Below are 16,311 nucleotides of genomic sequence, written 5' to 3'. Positions count from 1 at the left end.
GAAAGAAAAAGATCAGTTGGAAGAGAGGCGAGGTAAGATAAGTAAGGAGAAAGAGGAATTGGATATCAGTCTTGAACTGATGAAAAGACAAAGGGAAGACTTGACGAGCTTGAAGGCTGAAGCAGAAGCACAGACCGAGCCTATGGAAAATGACTGGAAGGAACAGCTCACGAAGGAAAGACAACAACTTGAAGATGTAAAGGAGGAGATACAGAAGGAAAAAGAAGCCTTTGAGAGAAAAAAGGGATTGACTATGAAAGAGAGAGATGAGTTTGATCTGATGAAGTCTGAAACCCAGGGACAATTGGAGGAAATGGAACAAAACAAACAAGACATTCGTGTGGAGAAGGAAAAGCTGGATCAGATCAAAGCTGAGTTAGAAAGACGGTCTGAAGACATAAATCAGGTCATGGATGAGACAAGACGGGAGAGGGGGAAGGTTGAAGAACTGGCTATCCAAACTCAAAAACAAAGAGAAGAAATGGTGGGTTTAATGGAAAAGAACAAACAAAAGCAGAACGAACTGGAACTCATGAATGACAAGATTGAAAGAGAGAAACAAGACATCGAAGAAAGTCGGGATGTGCTAACAAAGGAGAGAGAGGAGCTGGAACAAATGAGGAATGAGACACAGCAACAGAGAGAGGAGACAGAATCTCACATGGAAGACCAAAGGAAAGAGAAAGAACATTTGGAACAAATGACGATGGACATGAAAAAAGCAGTTGCTAGAGGTGGAAAATGACAAGGAAATGATAGAAAGCTCAATGGGTGAACTGAGAGTGAAAGAGGCAGAAATGGTGAGAGAAAAGGAGAACATGGAAAAGAAGATGGCTAGACTCAAAGAGGAAGAGGATAGAATGCGGGAAGAAATAGGAAGGAAGATGGACAACTTAAAGCAGGACAGTTATGAAATCAAAAGACTTAGAGATGAAATTGACAGTGAAAAGAACCAACTGAATGCAAAATTGCTTGAGTTGGAAAAAATGCGTGAAGAACTAGATAGAGAGAAGAAGGAAGTGAAAGACAAGGAAGGATGAAACACTGAAAGAAAAAGATCAGTTGGAAGAGAGGCGAGGTAAGATAAGTAAGGAGAAAGAGGAATTGGATATCAGTCTTGAACTGATGAAAAGACAAAGGGAAGACTTGACGAGCTTGAAGGCTGAAGCAGAAGCACAGACCGAGCCTATGGAAAATGACTGGAAGGAACAGCTCACGAAGGAAAGACAACAACTTGAAGATGTAAAGGAGGAGATACAGAAGGAAAAAGAAGCCTTTGAGAGAAAAAAGGGATTGACTATGAAAGAGAGAGATGAGTTTGATCTGATGAAGTCTGAAACCCAGGGACAATTGGAGGAAATGGAACAAAACAAACAAGACATTCGTGTGGAGAAGGAAAAGCTGGATCAGATCAAAGCTGAGTTAGAAAGACGGTCTGAAGACATAAATCAGGTCATGGATGAGACAAGACGGGAGAGGGGGAAGGTTGAAGAACTGGCTATCCAAACTCAAAAACAAAGAGAAGAAATGGTGGGTTTAATGGAAAAGAACAAAGAAAAGCAGAACGAACTGGAACTCATGAATGACAAGATTGAAAGAGAGAAACAAGACATCGAAGAAAGTCGGGATGTGCTAACAAAGGAGAGAGAGGAGCTGGAACAAATGAGGAATGAGACACAGCAACAGAGAGAGGAGACAGAATCTCACATGGAAGACCAAAGGAAAGAGAAAGAACATTTGGAACAAATGACGATGGACATGAAAAAAGCAGTTGCTAGAGGTGGATAATGACAAGGAAATGATCGAAAGCTCAATGGGTGAACTGAGAGTGAAAGAGGCAGAAATGGTGAGAGAAAAGGAGAACATGGAAAAGAAGATGGCTAGACTCAAAGAGGAAGAGGATAGAATGCGGGAAGAAATAGGAAGGAAGATGGACAACTTAAAGCAGGACAGTTATGAAATCAAAAGACTTAGAGATGAAATTGACAGTGAAAAGAACCAACTGAATGCAAAATTGCTTGAGTTGGAAAAAATGCGTGAAGAACTAGATAGAGAGAAGAAGGAAGTGAAAGACAAGAAGGATGAAACACTGAAAGAAAAAGATCAGTTGGAAGAGAGGCGAGGTAAGATAAGTAAGGAGAAAGAGGAATTGGATATCAGTCTTGAACTGATGAAAAGACAAAGGGAAGACTTGACGAGCTTGAAGGCTGAAGCAGAAGCACAGACCGAGCCTATGGAAAATGACTGGAAGGAACAGCTCACGAAGGAAAGACAACAACTTGAAGATGTAAAGGAGGAGATACAGAAGGAAAAAGAAGCCTTTGAGAGAAAAAAGGGATTGACTATGAAAGAGAGAGATGAGTTTGATCTGATGAAGTCTGAAACCCAGGGACAATTGGAGGAAATGGAACAAAACAAACAAGACATTCGTGTGGAGAAGGAAAAGCTGGATCAGATCAAAGCTGAGTTAGAAAGACGGTCTGAAGACATAAATCAGGTCATGGATGAGACAAGACGGGAGAGGGGGAAGGTTGAAGAACTGGCTATCCAAACTCAAAAACAAAGGGAAGAAATGGTGGGTTTAATGGAAAAGAACAAAGAAAAGCAGAACGAACTGGAACTCATGAATGACAAGATTGAAAGAGAGAAACAAGACATCGAAGAAAGTCGGGATGTGCTAACAAAGGAGAGAGAGGAGCTGGAACAAATGAGGAATGAGACACAGCAACAGAGAGAGGAGACAGAATCTCACATGGAAGACCAAAGGAAAGAGAAAGAACATTTGGAACAAATGACGATGGACATGAAAAAAGCAGTTGCTAGAGGTGGAAAATGACAAGGAAATGATAGAAAGCTCAATGGGTGAACTGAGAGTGAAAGAGGCAGAAATGGTGAGAGAAAAGGAGAACATGGAAAAGAAGATGGCTAGACTCAAAGAGGAAGAGGATAGAATGCGGGAAGAAATAGGAAGGAAGATGGACAACTTAAAGCAGGACAGTTATGAAATCAAAAGACTTAGAGATGAAATTGACAGTGAAAAGAACCAACTGAATGCAAAATTGCTTGAGTTGGAAAAAATGCGTGAAGAACTAGATAGAGAGAAGAAGGAAGTGAAAGACAAGAAGGATGAAACACTGAAAGAAAAAGATCAGTTGGAAGAGAGGCGAGGTAAGATAAGTAAGGAGAAAGAGGAATTGGATATCAGTCTTGAACTGATGAAAAGACAAAGGGAAGACTTGACGAGCTTGAAGGCTGAAGCAGAAGCACAGACCGAGCCTATGGAAAATGACTGGAAGGAACAGCTCACGAAGGAAAGACAACAACTTGAAGATGTAAAGGAGGAGATACAGAAGGAAAAAGAAGCCTTTGAGAGAAAAAAGGGATTGACTATGAAAGAGAGAGATGAGTTTGATCTGATGAAGTCTGAAACCCAGGGACAATTGGAGGAAATGGAACAAAACAAACAAGACATTCGTGTGGAGAAGGAAAAGCTGGATCAGATCAAAGCTGAGTTAGAAAGACGGTCTGAAGACATAAATCAGGTCATGGATGAGACAAGACGGGAGAGGGGGAAGGTTGAAGAACTGGCTATCCAAACTCAAAAACAAAGGGAAGAAATGGTGGGTTTAATGGAAAAGAACAAAGAAAAGCAGAACGAACTGGAACTCATGAATGACAAGATTGAAAGAGAGAAACAAGACATCGAAGAAAGTCGGGATGTGCTAACAAAGGAGAGAGAGGAGCTGGAACAAATGAGGAATGAGACACAGCAACAGAGAGAGGAGACAGAATCTCACATGGAAGACCAAAGGAAAGAGAAAGAACATTTGGAACAAATGACGATGGACATGAAAAAGCAGTTGCTAGAGGTGGATAATGACAAGGAAATGATAGAAAGCTCAATGGGTGAACTGAGAGTGAAAGAGGCAGAAATGGTGAGAGAAAAGGAGAACATGGAAAAGAAGATGGCTAGACTCAAAGAGGAAGAGGATAGAATGCGGGAAGAAATAGGAAGGAAGATGGACAACTTAAAGCAGGAAAGTTATGAAATCAAAAGACTTAGAGATGAAATTGACAGTGAAAAGAACCAACTGAATGCAAAATTGCTTGAGTTGGAAAAAATGCGTGAAGAACTAGATAGAGAGAAGAAGGAAGTGAAAGACAAGGAAGGATGAAACACTGAAAGAAAAAGATCAGTTGGAAGAGAGGCGAGGTAAGATAAGTAAGGAGAAAGAGGAATTGGATATCAGTCTTGAACTGATGAAAAGACAAAGGGAAGACTTGACGAGCTTGAAGGCTGAAGCAGAAGCACAGACCGAGCCTATGGAAAATGACTGGAAGGAACAGCTCACGAAGGAAAGACAACAACTTGAAGATGTAAAGGAGGAGATACAGAAGGAAAAAGAAGCCTTTGAGAGAAAAAAGGGATTGACTATGAAAGAGAGAGATGAGTTTGATCTGATGAAGTCTGAAACCCAGGGACAATTGGAGGAAATGGAACAAAACAAACAAGACATTCGCGTGGAGAAGGAAAAGCTGGATCAGATCAAAGCTGAGTTAGAAAGACGGTCTGAAGACATAAATAAGGTCATGGATGAGACAAGACGGGAGAGGGGGAAGGTTGAAGAACTGGCTATCCAAACTCAAAAACAAAGGGAAGAAATGGTGGGTTTAATGGAAAAGAACAAAGAAAAGCAGAACGAACTGGAACTCATGAATGACAAGATTGAAAGAGAGAAACAAGACATCGAAGAAAGTCGGGATGTGCTAACAAAGGAGAGAGAGGAGCTGGAACAAATGAGGAATGAGACACAGCAACAGAGAGAGGAGACAGAATCTCACATGGAAGACCAAAGGAAAGAGAAAGAACATTTGGAACAAATGACGATGGACATGAAAAAGCAGTTGCTAGAGGTGGATAATGACAAGGAAATGATAGAAAGCTCAATGGGTGAACTGAGAGTGAAAGAGGCAGAAATGGTGAGAGAAAAGGAGAACATGGAAAAGAAGATGGCTAGACTCAAAGAGGAAGAGGATAGAATGCGGGAAGAAATAGGAAGGAAGATGGACAACTTAAAGCAGGACAGTTATGAAATCAAAAGACTTAGAGATGAAATTGACAGTGAAAAGAACCAACTGAATGCAAAATTGCTTGAGTTGGAAAAAATGCGTGAAGAACTAGATAGAGAGAAGAAGGAAGTGAAAGACAGGAAGGATGAAACACTGAAAGAAAAAGATCAGTTGGAAGAGAGGCGAGGTAAGATAAGTAAGGAGAAAGAGGAATTGGATATCAGTCTTGAACTGATGAAAAGACAAAGGGAAGACTTGACGAGCTTGAAGGCTGAAGCAGAAGCACAGACCGAGCCTATGGAAAATGACTGGAAGGAACAGCTCACGAAGGAAAGACAACAACTTGAAGATGTAAAGGAGGAGATACAGAAGGAAAAAGAAGCCTTTGAGAGAAAAAAGGGATTGACTATGAAAGAGAGAGATGAGTTTGATCTGATGAAGTCTGAAACCCAGGGACAATTGGAGGAAATGGAACAAAACAAACAAGACATTCGCTGTGGAGAAGGAAAAGCTGGATCAGATCAAAGCTGAGTTAGAAAGACGGTCTGAAGACATAAATAAGGTCATGGATGAGACAAGACGGGAGAGGGGGAAGGTGGAAGAACTGGCTATCCAAACTCAAAAACAAAGGGAAGAAATGGTGGGTTTAATGGAAAAGAACAAACAAAAGCAGAACGAACTGGAACTCATGAATGACAAGATTGAAAGAGAGAAACAAGACATCGAAGAAAGTCGGGATGTGCTAACAAAGGAGAGAGAGGAGCTGGAACAAATGAGGAATGAGACACAGCAACAGAGAGAGGAGACAGAATCTCACATGGAAGACCAAAGGAAAGAGAAAGAACATTTGGAACAAATGACGATGGACATGAAAAAGCAGTTGCTAGAGGTGGATAATGACAAGGAAATGATAGAAAGCTCAATGGGTGAACTGAGAGTGAAAGAGGCAGAAATGGTGAGAGAAAAGGAGAACATGGAAAAGAAGATGGCTAGACTCAAAGAGGAAGAGGATGGAATGCGGGAAGAAATAGGAAGGAAGATGGACAACTTAAAGCAGGACAGTTATGAAATCAAAAGACTTAGAGATGAAATTGACAGTGAAAAGAACCAACTGAATGCAAAATTGCTTGAGTTGGAAAAAATGCGTGAAGAACTAGATAGAGAGAAGAAGGAAGTGAAAGACAGGAAGGATGAAACACTGAAAGAAAAAGATCAGTTGGAAGAGAGGCGAGGTAAGATAAGTAAGGAGAAAGAGGAATTGGATATCAGTCTTGAACTGATGAAAAGACAAACGGAAGACTTGACGAGCTTGAAGGCTGAAGCAGAAGCACAGACCGAGCCTATGGAAAATGACTGGAAGGAACAGCTCACGAAGGAAAGACAACAACTTGAAGATGTAAAGGAGGAGATACAGAAGGAAAAAGAAGCCTTTGAGAGAAAAAAGGGATTGATTATGAAAGAGAGAGATGAGTTTGATCTGATGAAGTCTGAAACCCAGGGACAATTGGAGGAAATGGAACAAAACAAACAAGACATTCGCGTGGAGAAGGAAAAGCTGGATCAGATCAAAGCTGAGTTAGAAAGACGGTCTGAAGACATAAATAAGGTCATGGATGAGACAAGACGGGAGAGGGGGAAGGTGGAAGAACTGGCTATCCAAACTCAAAAACAAAGGGAAGAAATGGTGGGTTTAATGGAAAAGAACAAACAAAAGCAGAACGAACTGGAACTCATGAATGACAAGATTGAAAGAGAGAAACAAGACATCGAAGAAAGTCGGGATGTGCTAACAAAGGAGAGAGAGGAGCTGGAACAAATGAGGAATGAGACACAGCAACAGAGAGAGGAGACAGAATCTCACATGGAAGACCAAAGGAAAGAGAAAGAACATTTGGAACAAATGACGATGGACATGAAAAAGCAGTTGCTAGAGGTGGATAATGACAAGGAAATGATAGAAAGCTCAATGGGTGAACTGAGAGTGAAAGAGGCAGAAATGGTGAGAGAAAAGGAGAACATGGAAAAGAAGATGGCTAGACTCAAAGAGGAAGAGGATGGAATGCGGGAAGAAATAGGAAGGAAGATGGACAACTTAAAGCAGGACAGTTATGAAATCAAAAGACTTAGAGATGAAATTGACAGTGAAAAGGACCAGCTGAATGCAAAATTGCTTGAGTGTGAAAAAATGCGTGAAGAACTAGATAGAGAGAAGAAGGAAGTGAAAGACAGGAAGGATGAAACACTGAAAGAAAAAGATCAGTTGGAAGAGAGGCGAGGTAAGATAAGTAAGGAGAAAGAGGAATTGGATATCAGTCTTGAACTGATGAAAAGACAAAGGGAAGACTTGACGAGCTTGAAGGCTGAAGCAGAAGCACAGACCGAGCCTATGGAAAATGACTGGAAGGAACAGCTCACGAAGGAAAGACAACAACTTGAAGATGTAAAGGAGGAGATACAGAAGGAAAAAGAAGCCTTTGAGAGAAAAAAGGGATTGACTATGAAAGAGAGAGATGAGTTTGATCTGATGAAGTCTGAAACCCAGGGACTAATGGAGGAAATGGAACAAATCCAGAAGGAAAGGGAGGAAATGAAAAGTGTTTTTGAGGATACCAAGAGAACAAAAGCTAATCAGGAAGTGATGAAAACTGAGATTGTGACAAAGAAACGAGAAACAGAAAATATCATGGAAATTATTTTAAAAGAGAAAGACAACATGGAGAAAATGAAGATTGAAATGGAAAGAGAGAGGGAAGAAATTGATATCACCAAGGGCAAGATGGTGATGGAGATGGATGAGCTGGAACAGAGAAAAGCTGAGATCGAGAATAGAAAATATGAAGCAGAAATGTTGATGGCTGAACTGAAAGACAAAGAGCAAAATATGAAGGAAGAAATATGCAAGATGAAAGACAGTCTAGAGCAGATCAAAGCTGAAATACAACCACAGAGAGAAGACATTGAAAGCAAGATGGAGGAGCTGAATGTCCAAAAGGCCGAGATGGAAAATGCTATGACAGATATCGACAGACAAAAAGAGGACATGCAATACCAACGACAGCAAATTGAACAAGACAAACAAAAGATGATAAAGGAAAAGGGTGATCTGGAAAGGATTAAGATGGAGATAGAAACACGATCAGAAAATCTAGAAAACCTTTTTGAGAAAACAAAGAGGGAGAAAGAGGATGCTGAGACAATGACTATTCAAGTCCAGAAGGAAAGGAAGGAAATTGAAAGTGTTGTCGAAGAGAACAACAAACGGACAGAGAAACTGGAATTCATGAAAACTGAGGTGGATAAAGAGAAACTAGAAACAGAAAACATCAAGGACATGGTAACAAAGGAGAAGATTGAACTGGAACAGATCAAGATGGAGTTAGAGACACGGTCTGAACATCTAGACAACATAATGGACGAGACAAAGAGGGAGAAAGAGATTGTTGACGACATGACTGTCCAAATCCAGAAAGAAAAAGAGGACATTGAAAACTTGATAGTCAACAACAACAGACAGAGAGAGGAACTGGTATTGATGAAAGCTGAACTAGAGAAAGAGAAATCAGAGACTGAAAATGTCAAGGATGTCCTATCAAAGCAAAAGAATGATCTTAAACAAATGAAGATTGAGATGGAGAGAGAGAGAGAGGAAATGGATAACACCAAGGACAATATTGCAGTTGATATGAATGAGCTGGAACAGAGAAAAGCTGAGATAGAGAATAGAAAATATGAAGCAGAATATTGGATGGCTGAACTGAAAGAGGAAGAGCAAAGAGTGAAGGAGGAAATCTGCAAGATGAAGGAGAACCTGGAACAGATCCACACAGGAATACAACCACAGAGAGAAGGCATTGAAAGCAAGATGGAGGAGCTGAATGTAAAACAGGCCGAGATGAATAAGGCTATGACAGATATCAACAGAAATAAAGAGGAAATGCAAAATCAACGGGAAGAAATACAACAAGACAAACAAAAGATGCAAGATGAAAAGGATGAACTGGAACAGATCAAGATGGAGTTACAAACACGATCAGACAATCTGGAAAACCTCATTGAGGAGACAATGAGGAAGAAGGAGAACATTGAACGTACGGCTTTCCAGATTCAGGAGGAACGGGAGGAAGTCGAAAGTATTGTTGAGGATATCAAGACAAGGAAAGCTGATCTGGAATTGATGAAAGCAACGGCTGACGGAGAGAAGGAAGAAACAGAAAACGTCAAGGAAATGATCTCCAAGGAAAAAGACAAACTAGAACAAATGGCGATTGAGATTGAAAGAGAGAAGGAAGAAATTGATATCGCCAAGGGCAAGATTGAAATGGATATGGATGAGCTGGAAAATAGAAAGGCTGAGGTAGAGAATGGAAAATATCAATCAGAAAAACTGATTGCTGAATTGAAGGAGGAAGACCAAAGAATGAGGGAGGATATCAGGAAGATGAAAGAAAACCTAGATACTGAAATACAGCTGAAGAGAGATGATATTGAAAGTAAAATGGAAGAGTTGGATGTCAAAAAGAGAGAGCTGGAAAACATGTTGACCGATATTTACAGAGAAAAGGAGGAAATACAAAACCAGAGAAAGGAAATAGAAGAAAACAAACAAAATATACAAGATGAAAAGGATGGGCTGGAACAGATCAAGGCTGATTTACAGATGAAGAGCAAAAAGGAGAATGTTGAGGGCATGCCTGTCCAATTCCAGAAGGAAAAGGAGGAAATTCAAAGCGTCATGGTAGAACCCGAGATAAGAAGACACGCACTGGAATTTACAAAAGTGGAGGTAGAGAAGGAAGACACAGAGAATATCAAGGACATTGTATTAAAGGATCAAAAATATCTGGAACAAATGAAGATGGAGATGGCAAGAGAAAGAGAAGAAATTGATAATACCAAGATCAAGATAGCAATCGATATGGAAAGGCTGGAAGCGACAAAGGTCGAAATAGAGAGAAAACTGACAGAAGACCAACAACAAATGAGGGAGGATATCAAGAAGACAAAAAGCAATCTGGAGCAGATTGATGCTGAAATGCAGCTGAAGAGAGAGGACATTGAAAGTAAAACGGAAGAGCTGAATGTCAAAAAGAAAGAGTTGGAGGACACCATGACAAGTATCAACAGACAGAAAGAGTACATGCAAAACAAGAGGGAGGAAATAGAACAAGAGCAACAAAAGATGCAGGATGAAAAGTATGAGCTGAAACAGATTAAGATGGAGTTACAGAAACGATCAAAAACTCTAGACAATCTCATTGAGGAGACAAAGATGGAGAAGGAGACTATTGAGGACATGACTGTCCAAACCCAGAAGAAAAGGGAGGAAATTAAAAGTGTCATTGAGGATATCAAGACAAAGAAAGACGAATTGAAATTAGTTAAAGCTGAGATAGAGAAAGGAAAAGAAGAAACACAAAACATCAAGGACATGGTATCAAGCGAGAAAAACAATCTGAAACAAATTAGGCTTGAATTAGAAAGAGAGAGAGAGAAAATGGATAAAAGCAAGGGAACATTAGAAACAGATGTTGGTCAGCTAGAACGAAGAAAGTTTGAGGATGAACAGTTGATTTATGAATTGAAAGAAGAAGAGCAAAGAATGAGGGAGGATATCGAGAAGATGAAAGACAACCAAGAGCAGATCAATGCTGAAATGCAATTACAGCGAGAGGACATTGCAGCCCAAATGGAGGAGTTAAATGTCAAAAAAGCAGACGTGGAAAACATCCAAGCTGATCTCGACAGACAGAAAGTAGAACATGATGAGATGAGAAAATATATATTTGTGGAAAAGAATCAACTGGACGAGAGGAATGCTGCCTTGGAAAAACAAAGGGAGGAGATGGATAAAATCACGGAACCAACAGCTGTGATAAAGGCTGAAGTACAAACACAGACAGAGCCCATGGAAGACAGCTTGGAGGAACAGCTCAAAAGGGACATGGAAGAAGTTGAAGGTCATGACATAGATCAAGAGGACCTGGAACAAACCAACAGGTTGACAATGACAGAGAGGGATGAGTTGGAATCCATGAAGTCTGAAATAGGAAAACAAAGACAGGAAATAGAGGAGAACAAACAAAAGATACAGGACGAGATGGATGAGATTGAGAAGATCAAAAATGATTTACAGAAACGGTCAGAGAATCTAGACAACCTCGTGGAAGAGACAAAGAGGGAAAAGGAGAATGTTAAGGACAGGGCTGTTCACATTCAGAAGGACCAGGAGGACATTGAGCATGTTATTGAGGATAGCAAGACAAAGAACGCTGAACTGGAAATGTTGAAAGCTGAGATAAAGACAGAGAAACAAGAAACATTCAACATGAAGGACATGATATCAAAGGAGAAACGTGACTTGGAACAAATTAAGATGAAGATGGAAAAAGAAATACAAGAACTGGATAACACCAAGGACATGATAGTAATTGATATTAGTCAGCTGGAACAAAGAAGGGTTGAGTTAGAAGGAGAAGAAGATGGAGCGAAAAATCTGATGGCTTCACTGAAAGAGGAAGAGCAGAGTATGAAAGAGAGTATTGGGAAGATTAAAGAAAATTTGGAGCAGATTAATGCTGAAATACAACTACAGAGAGATGACATTGCAACACAAATGGAAGAGTTAAATGTCAAAAAAGAAGAGTTGGAAAACATTCAAATGGACATCGACAGACAAAAAGAACAGATGGACAAAACACAAAATGCTATAATCATGGAAAAGAATGAACTGGAAGAGAAGCTTGCTGACATGCAAAAACAAACGGAGGAGGTGGAAGCCATCATTGAAATGACAAAGAGGGAGAAGGAGGATGTGATGAGGATAAAGGCTGAAATAGACGAACAGAAAGATCAAATGGAAGACAACCTGATGGAAACTCTGAAACACGACAGAGAAGAACTTGAACGCCTGAAAGAAAGACAAAAGAATGAACTGGAAGAGAAGCTTGCTGTCATGCAAAAACAAACGGAGGAGGTGGAAGCCATCATTGAAATGACAAAGAGGGAGAAGGAGGATATGATGAGGATAAAGGCTGAAATAGGCGAACAGAAAGACCAAATGGAAGACAACCTGATGGAAACTCTGAAACACGACAGAGAAGAACTTGAACGCCTGAAAGAAACAGAAAGAAAGGAGGAAACTAAGGGCATAAAAGAGAAGACAGAGAGGGAGAAGGATGGGTTAGAACGGGTTAACACAGAGTCCCAGAGAGTGTTGGAAGATCTGGAGAACGTTGTGGAGGAAACCATGGAGAAAGAGGGTACAGAGGAAATGGCTATCCAAATACAAAAGCTAATGGAGGACAATGTGAGAATCATTGAGGAGATGGAGCAAAAGAAGGCATATTTAGAGCTGATGAATGTTAAGATGCAAAGTGAGAGAGAAGAAATAGACTCTAACAAGGCCATGATTGAAAGGGAGAAGGATGACCTGCAACAAATGAAGTCTAAGATTACACAGCAAAGATGCGAAATTGAACAAATTACAACCGTCTTAAAGGATGAGAAGGACACTCTTGAGCAATTTAAGACTGATATGGAAAGACAGAGACAAGAGACGATGAACAATATGGACTTGGTGGAAAGAGAGAGAGATGAACTGGAAAAGACAAGGTCTGAGATGGATGAGTTGGAACACATGACAGCTGAAATAGAAAGACCGAAGGAGGAAATTGACAAAAGAAAGGGTGCAGCAATGATGGAGGTGCCTCCGCTGGAGGAAAGAGAGGACAGCGTTCAGAAACAGAGGGATGACGTTGTCTTCATCTCAGATACAACACAGACAGAAAAAGTAAAGGAGGAACGCGAACAAAGCAAGGTTGAGACACTTCAGACAGAGGAAGAAACGATGGACTCAGTCAAGAAGGACAGAGATGATCTAGAACAAATGAGAGCTGACATACAAAAACACATGGAAGACAGAAATAAAAACAAGAACGTGACAGATTGGGGGAAGTATGAGTTGGAGCAAAGACTGTTACTATTAAACCAGCATGAGGCGGAAATTGAAGGCTTGAGGCAAAAGTTACAGAAGGAGAGAGAAGAGCTGGACGAGATTATGAATGACATACAAAACAAGCATGACATGTTAAAGAGTGAGAGGGATCAATTGGAAAAGATAAGGGTTGAGATCCAGAGAGAAAAGGATACAGAAGGTTACTGGATTACTCAACATAAAGAAGAGGAGGGGAGGAAAATGGAACACCTGGAGCGGCCTTCGGCAGAGACAGACACTCTTAGCTCAGGAGCAGACAATATAATGGCAGTAGGCAGTAGAGAGATGGACAAGAATAAAAAAATAACACATACAGCAGAGACAAAACAAGAAAGTGGAGACATGGAGGAAGTCAAACTGGTAAAGCAGGAAACAGAAAAAGATGTAAGCAAAACTGAGCATAAAGACAAAAGGAGCTATATGAATGCTGTGACACAAACGCAAGACATTGAGGAAGTAGGACAGCTGAAGAATGAGGATGAGGAGCGTGAGCTTGCACTACTGATGGTTGAAATAGACAAACAGAGAAAAGAGATTGAAAACAACATGGTGGAAATAGAGAGACAGAAGAAGGAGCTGCAACAGATCAGAGCTGAGATACAGACAGCCAAAAAAGAACTGGTGGAGACTAAGATGCGCGGACAGATCAAAGATTCTACTGAGATCCAGAGACAGGTCGAAGATTCCACTGAGATCCAGAGACAGGTCGAAGATTCCACTGACATCCAGAGACAGGTCGAAGATTCCACTGAGATCCAGAGACAGGTCGAAGATTCCACTGACATCCAGAGACAGGTCGAAGATTCCACTGAGATCCAGAGACAGGTCGAAGATTCCACTGACATCCAGAGACAGGTCGAAGATTCCACTGAGATCCAGAGACAGGTCGAAGATTCCACTGAGATCCAGAGACAGGTCGAAGATTCCACTGAGATCCAGAGACAGATCGAAGATTCCACTCAGCTCAGAGAAGAAACTGAGAACAACCTCGGACAGAAGACAACTACAGCGCGAGTGGAGTTGGATCTGACAACAGATGAAAGGCTCCCAAAGAGAGATCATTTGGAGAAAATCCGTCAAGAGGCTCATGCAGAAAAGGAGGAGATTGAGAAGATTAAGCACAGAGTTCATGAGATGAAAGATCATCTAGAGGAAAGACTAGCAGTGATTCAGAGACATGAGTTGGTACAGAGAACAAGGATACAAAGAGAGAAGGAAGAGCTAAAGAAGATGAAGGACGAGTTGGAGAGAGACAGCCAAGTTCGGCAAAGAGAGTGGGACAGAGGCAGGAGGAAACTTCAGGAGAAGGACCAGGAGCTTGAGATGCTAAAAGTGGAGATGTTCCGAGAGATCGAGAGACTGCAGGTTAATATGGAAAAAGAGATGGAAACACTCAAGACAAGTGACAAAGGTATCCAAACCTCAGACGTGGTATTAACCACAGAAGAAGAGAGAATGTGGTTGATGGAGGAATCAACAACGGAGGAGTACAGTATGCTGGCAGAAATAAGTCAACAAACAGAGCAAACCACAGTGGATATGACATTCGCCAGTTCCTCACTGGAGCTCCAGGGTCAATCAGAGGAGCCCACGGTGATAGAGGATGCTCAGATGAGCGTAGTAGGAGCAGAAGCTTCTCCATTCAGCAGGTTGCTACGGTGGCTTTGGCGCTACTGCTGTGGCTGCTGCCGCTGTTGTGACTGCTGCGGAAGGGAGTGTGAAGAAGAGGAGGAGAACATAGTCTAGTCCCAACTCTTAAGTCAGCAAAATTGTGCTTCAATAGAAGCTTAGAGAGAGTACATGAAGTTGAACAACTTTAATTCAATGTGTATTTCTTTTTTCATAGCATTTCCAAAGAATTGCATTTAGTGTGCGATGGTATCGCCAGCCTTCACAACAATATCAGCGGGGCTCAAAATAAACGAATTGCTATGTAAAGACTGTGTGAAAAAAATCGAGTTCAGTAATATGAATTGTGAAACAACAGCATCAGTCATTATTCATTCAGTTACATCAAGTATGATATGTATTCTACTATGCCCAAGTGATAAGAAGTCATGTTGAGATGATGATATGCAACAACCTGATTTATATGGCTAAATTGCGGCGTTGTAAGTGTCGTGCAGTATTGCAGTGCTACGTATTTACAATTATGATGAACTAAGTTTGCACTGAATATTAGATCTAGAGAGAGCAAAATGTACCTTTTATTTATTTATTATATTTTATAACGAAATATGTATTTATTATATCTTTTTACAGCTTTTGTTGAAGGTGCACTGGATACTGAATGGACTCTTATCAAGATTTGTCGTCATAATTTGTCAAAACAAGTTATATCTATTACTTTTAGTTTTCTTATTTTTATACACACGGAATTTGCAATAAACAAAGTGCTATTCTATATTTGTCTCGGGGACAGTTGTTGTTCTTTAAGCCAGTATTTTGTAAGTGTAAAAGCCTTGTAATTCATGTATAAGTGTGTGATTCTAATGTATTTAATTTGGTTATTTCTGCATCTCTGTCTCTATACATCCACAATTACAACAAACATGTGTTAATATGTTCTCAGATGGGATGAATTTGCAGTGCAGTAATGGATACTAGCAGTGACTGAAGAAGGACAAAATACACTTGATTATTTTGATATGAGCAATGTTTCCCTTTATGAACTTCAGTGGGGTCTGGGATTCACTCAGTCAGTCCTAATTTAAAAGCATTTACATTGCAAGGTTGGGTCAATAATCAGCAACGACAGTAACACAGACACAGAGGGTCAGGTTGGCCTCAGCAGACCTAAACCATTGTTGTCGGAGGCAGCTGAAAGGGGACACTAATAAATTAGTCATTACCCAGGAAATTGCTTATAACCTGTTCCTTGTCGTGAATGGCAAGGAAAGTTACTCCAAGTTGGCACAAGAACTTGGCAGTGGGGCATACACACTTGCCCCACAACAGTGGTCTGTGAGAGCTGAGTTTGAAGTTTTGCGAAAGCTTTTCATGTCATGTCAAAAGAATCAATGCACTATGGGCCGGTTTCCTGGACTAAAAAGGATACTCTATGGAGACTATCCATACTTTTGCTTTTTAGTTCAGGAATAGGTTTAACCCAAAGACTGATGGTGGAGATGCAGGAATAAAAAGCAATTTTCACTTACAATTTGACAGACACTATTAAAAATGCAAGAATATGCAAATACAAAAAAAAAAAAAGTACGTTTCTGACATTGGAGGGAACATTCATATTC

General features: G+C 40.5%; 4 protein-coding genes across 5 annotated transcripts; all 4 read left to right on the top strand.

The window, feature by feature from the left end:
• Nucleotides 1-743: 743 nt before the first annotated feature.
• LOC120027495 (histone-lysine N-methyltransferase, H3 lysine-79 specific-like) lies at nt 744-3,067 on the top strand. Its single transcript, XM_038972445.1, has one exon. It carries the CDS (start codon nt 1,799-1,801, stop codon nt 2,834-2,836), a length of 1,038 nt encoding a protein of 345 aa, XP_038828373.1. The 5' UTR covers nt 744-1,798; the 3' UTR covers nt 2,837-3,067.
• LOC120027492 (golgin subfamily A member 6-like protein 2) lies at nt 2,836-4,890 on the top strand. The gene has a single exon (XM_038972443.1). It carries the CDS (start codon nt 2,844-2,846, stop codon nt 4,173-4,175), a length of 1,332 nt encoding a protein of 443 aa, XP_038828371.1. The 5' UTR covers nt 2,836-2,843; the 3' UTR covers nt 4,176-4,890.
• Nucleotides 4,174-5,916, top strand: LOC120027491 (trichohyalin-like). The gene has a single exon (XM_038972442.1). It carries the CDS (start codon nt 4,261-4,263, stop codon nt 5,599-5,601), a length of 1,341 nt encoding a protein of 446 aa, XP_038828370.1. The 5' UTR covers nt 4,174-4,260; the 3' UTR covers nt 5,602-5,916.
• Nucleotides 5,636-16,260, top strand: LOC120027487 (trichohyalin-like). 2 transcript variants are annotated; one of them, XM_038972438.1, is made up of 2 exons: nt 5,636-11,836; nt 12,041-16,260. In XM_038972438.1, the coding sequence occupies exons 1-2, from the start codon at nt 5,636-5,638 to the stop codon at nt 14,807-14,809; spliced, it is 8,970 nt and encodes a 2,989-aa protein (XP_038828366.1). In that variant the 3' UTR covers nt 14,810-16,260. The 2 variants fall into 2 exon arrangements, with proteins under 2 accessions (XP_038828366.1, XP_038828365.1); XM_038972437.1 differs by having other exon boundaries at nt 5,636-16,260.
• Nucleotides 16,261-16,311: the final 51 nt, after the last annotated feature.

Source organism: Salvelinus namaycush, chromosome 32 (assembly GCF_016432855.1).
Source record: "Salvelinus namaycush isolate Seneca chromosome 32, SaNama_1.0, whole genome shotgun sequence".
In the NCBI taxonomy this organism is placed as follows: domain Eukaryota; kingdom Metazoa; phylum Chordata; class Actinopteri; order Salmoniformes; family Salmonidae; genus Salvelinus; species Salvelinus namaycush.
Note: the sequence above shows the minus strand (reverse complement) of the source record. Positions and strands in the feature narration are given on the sequence as shown.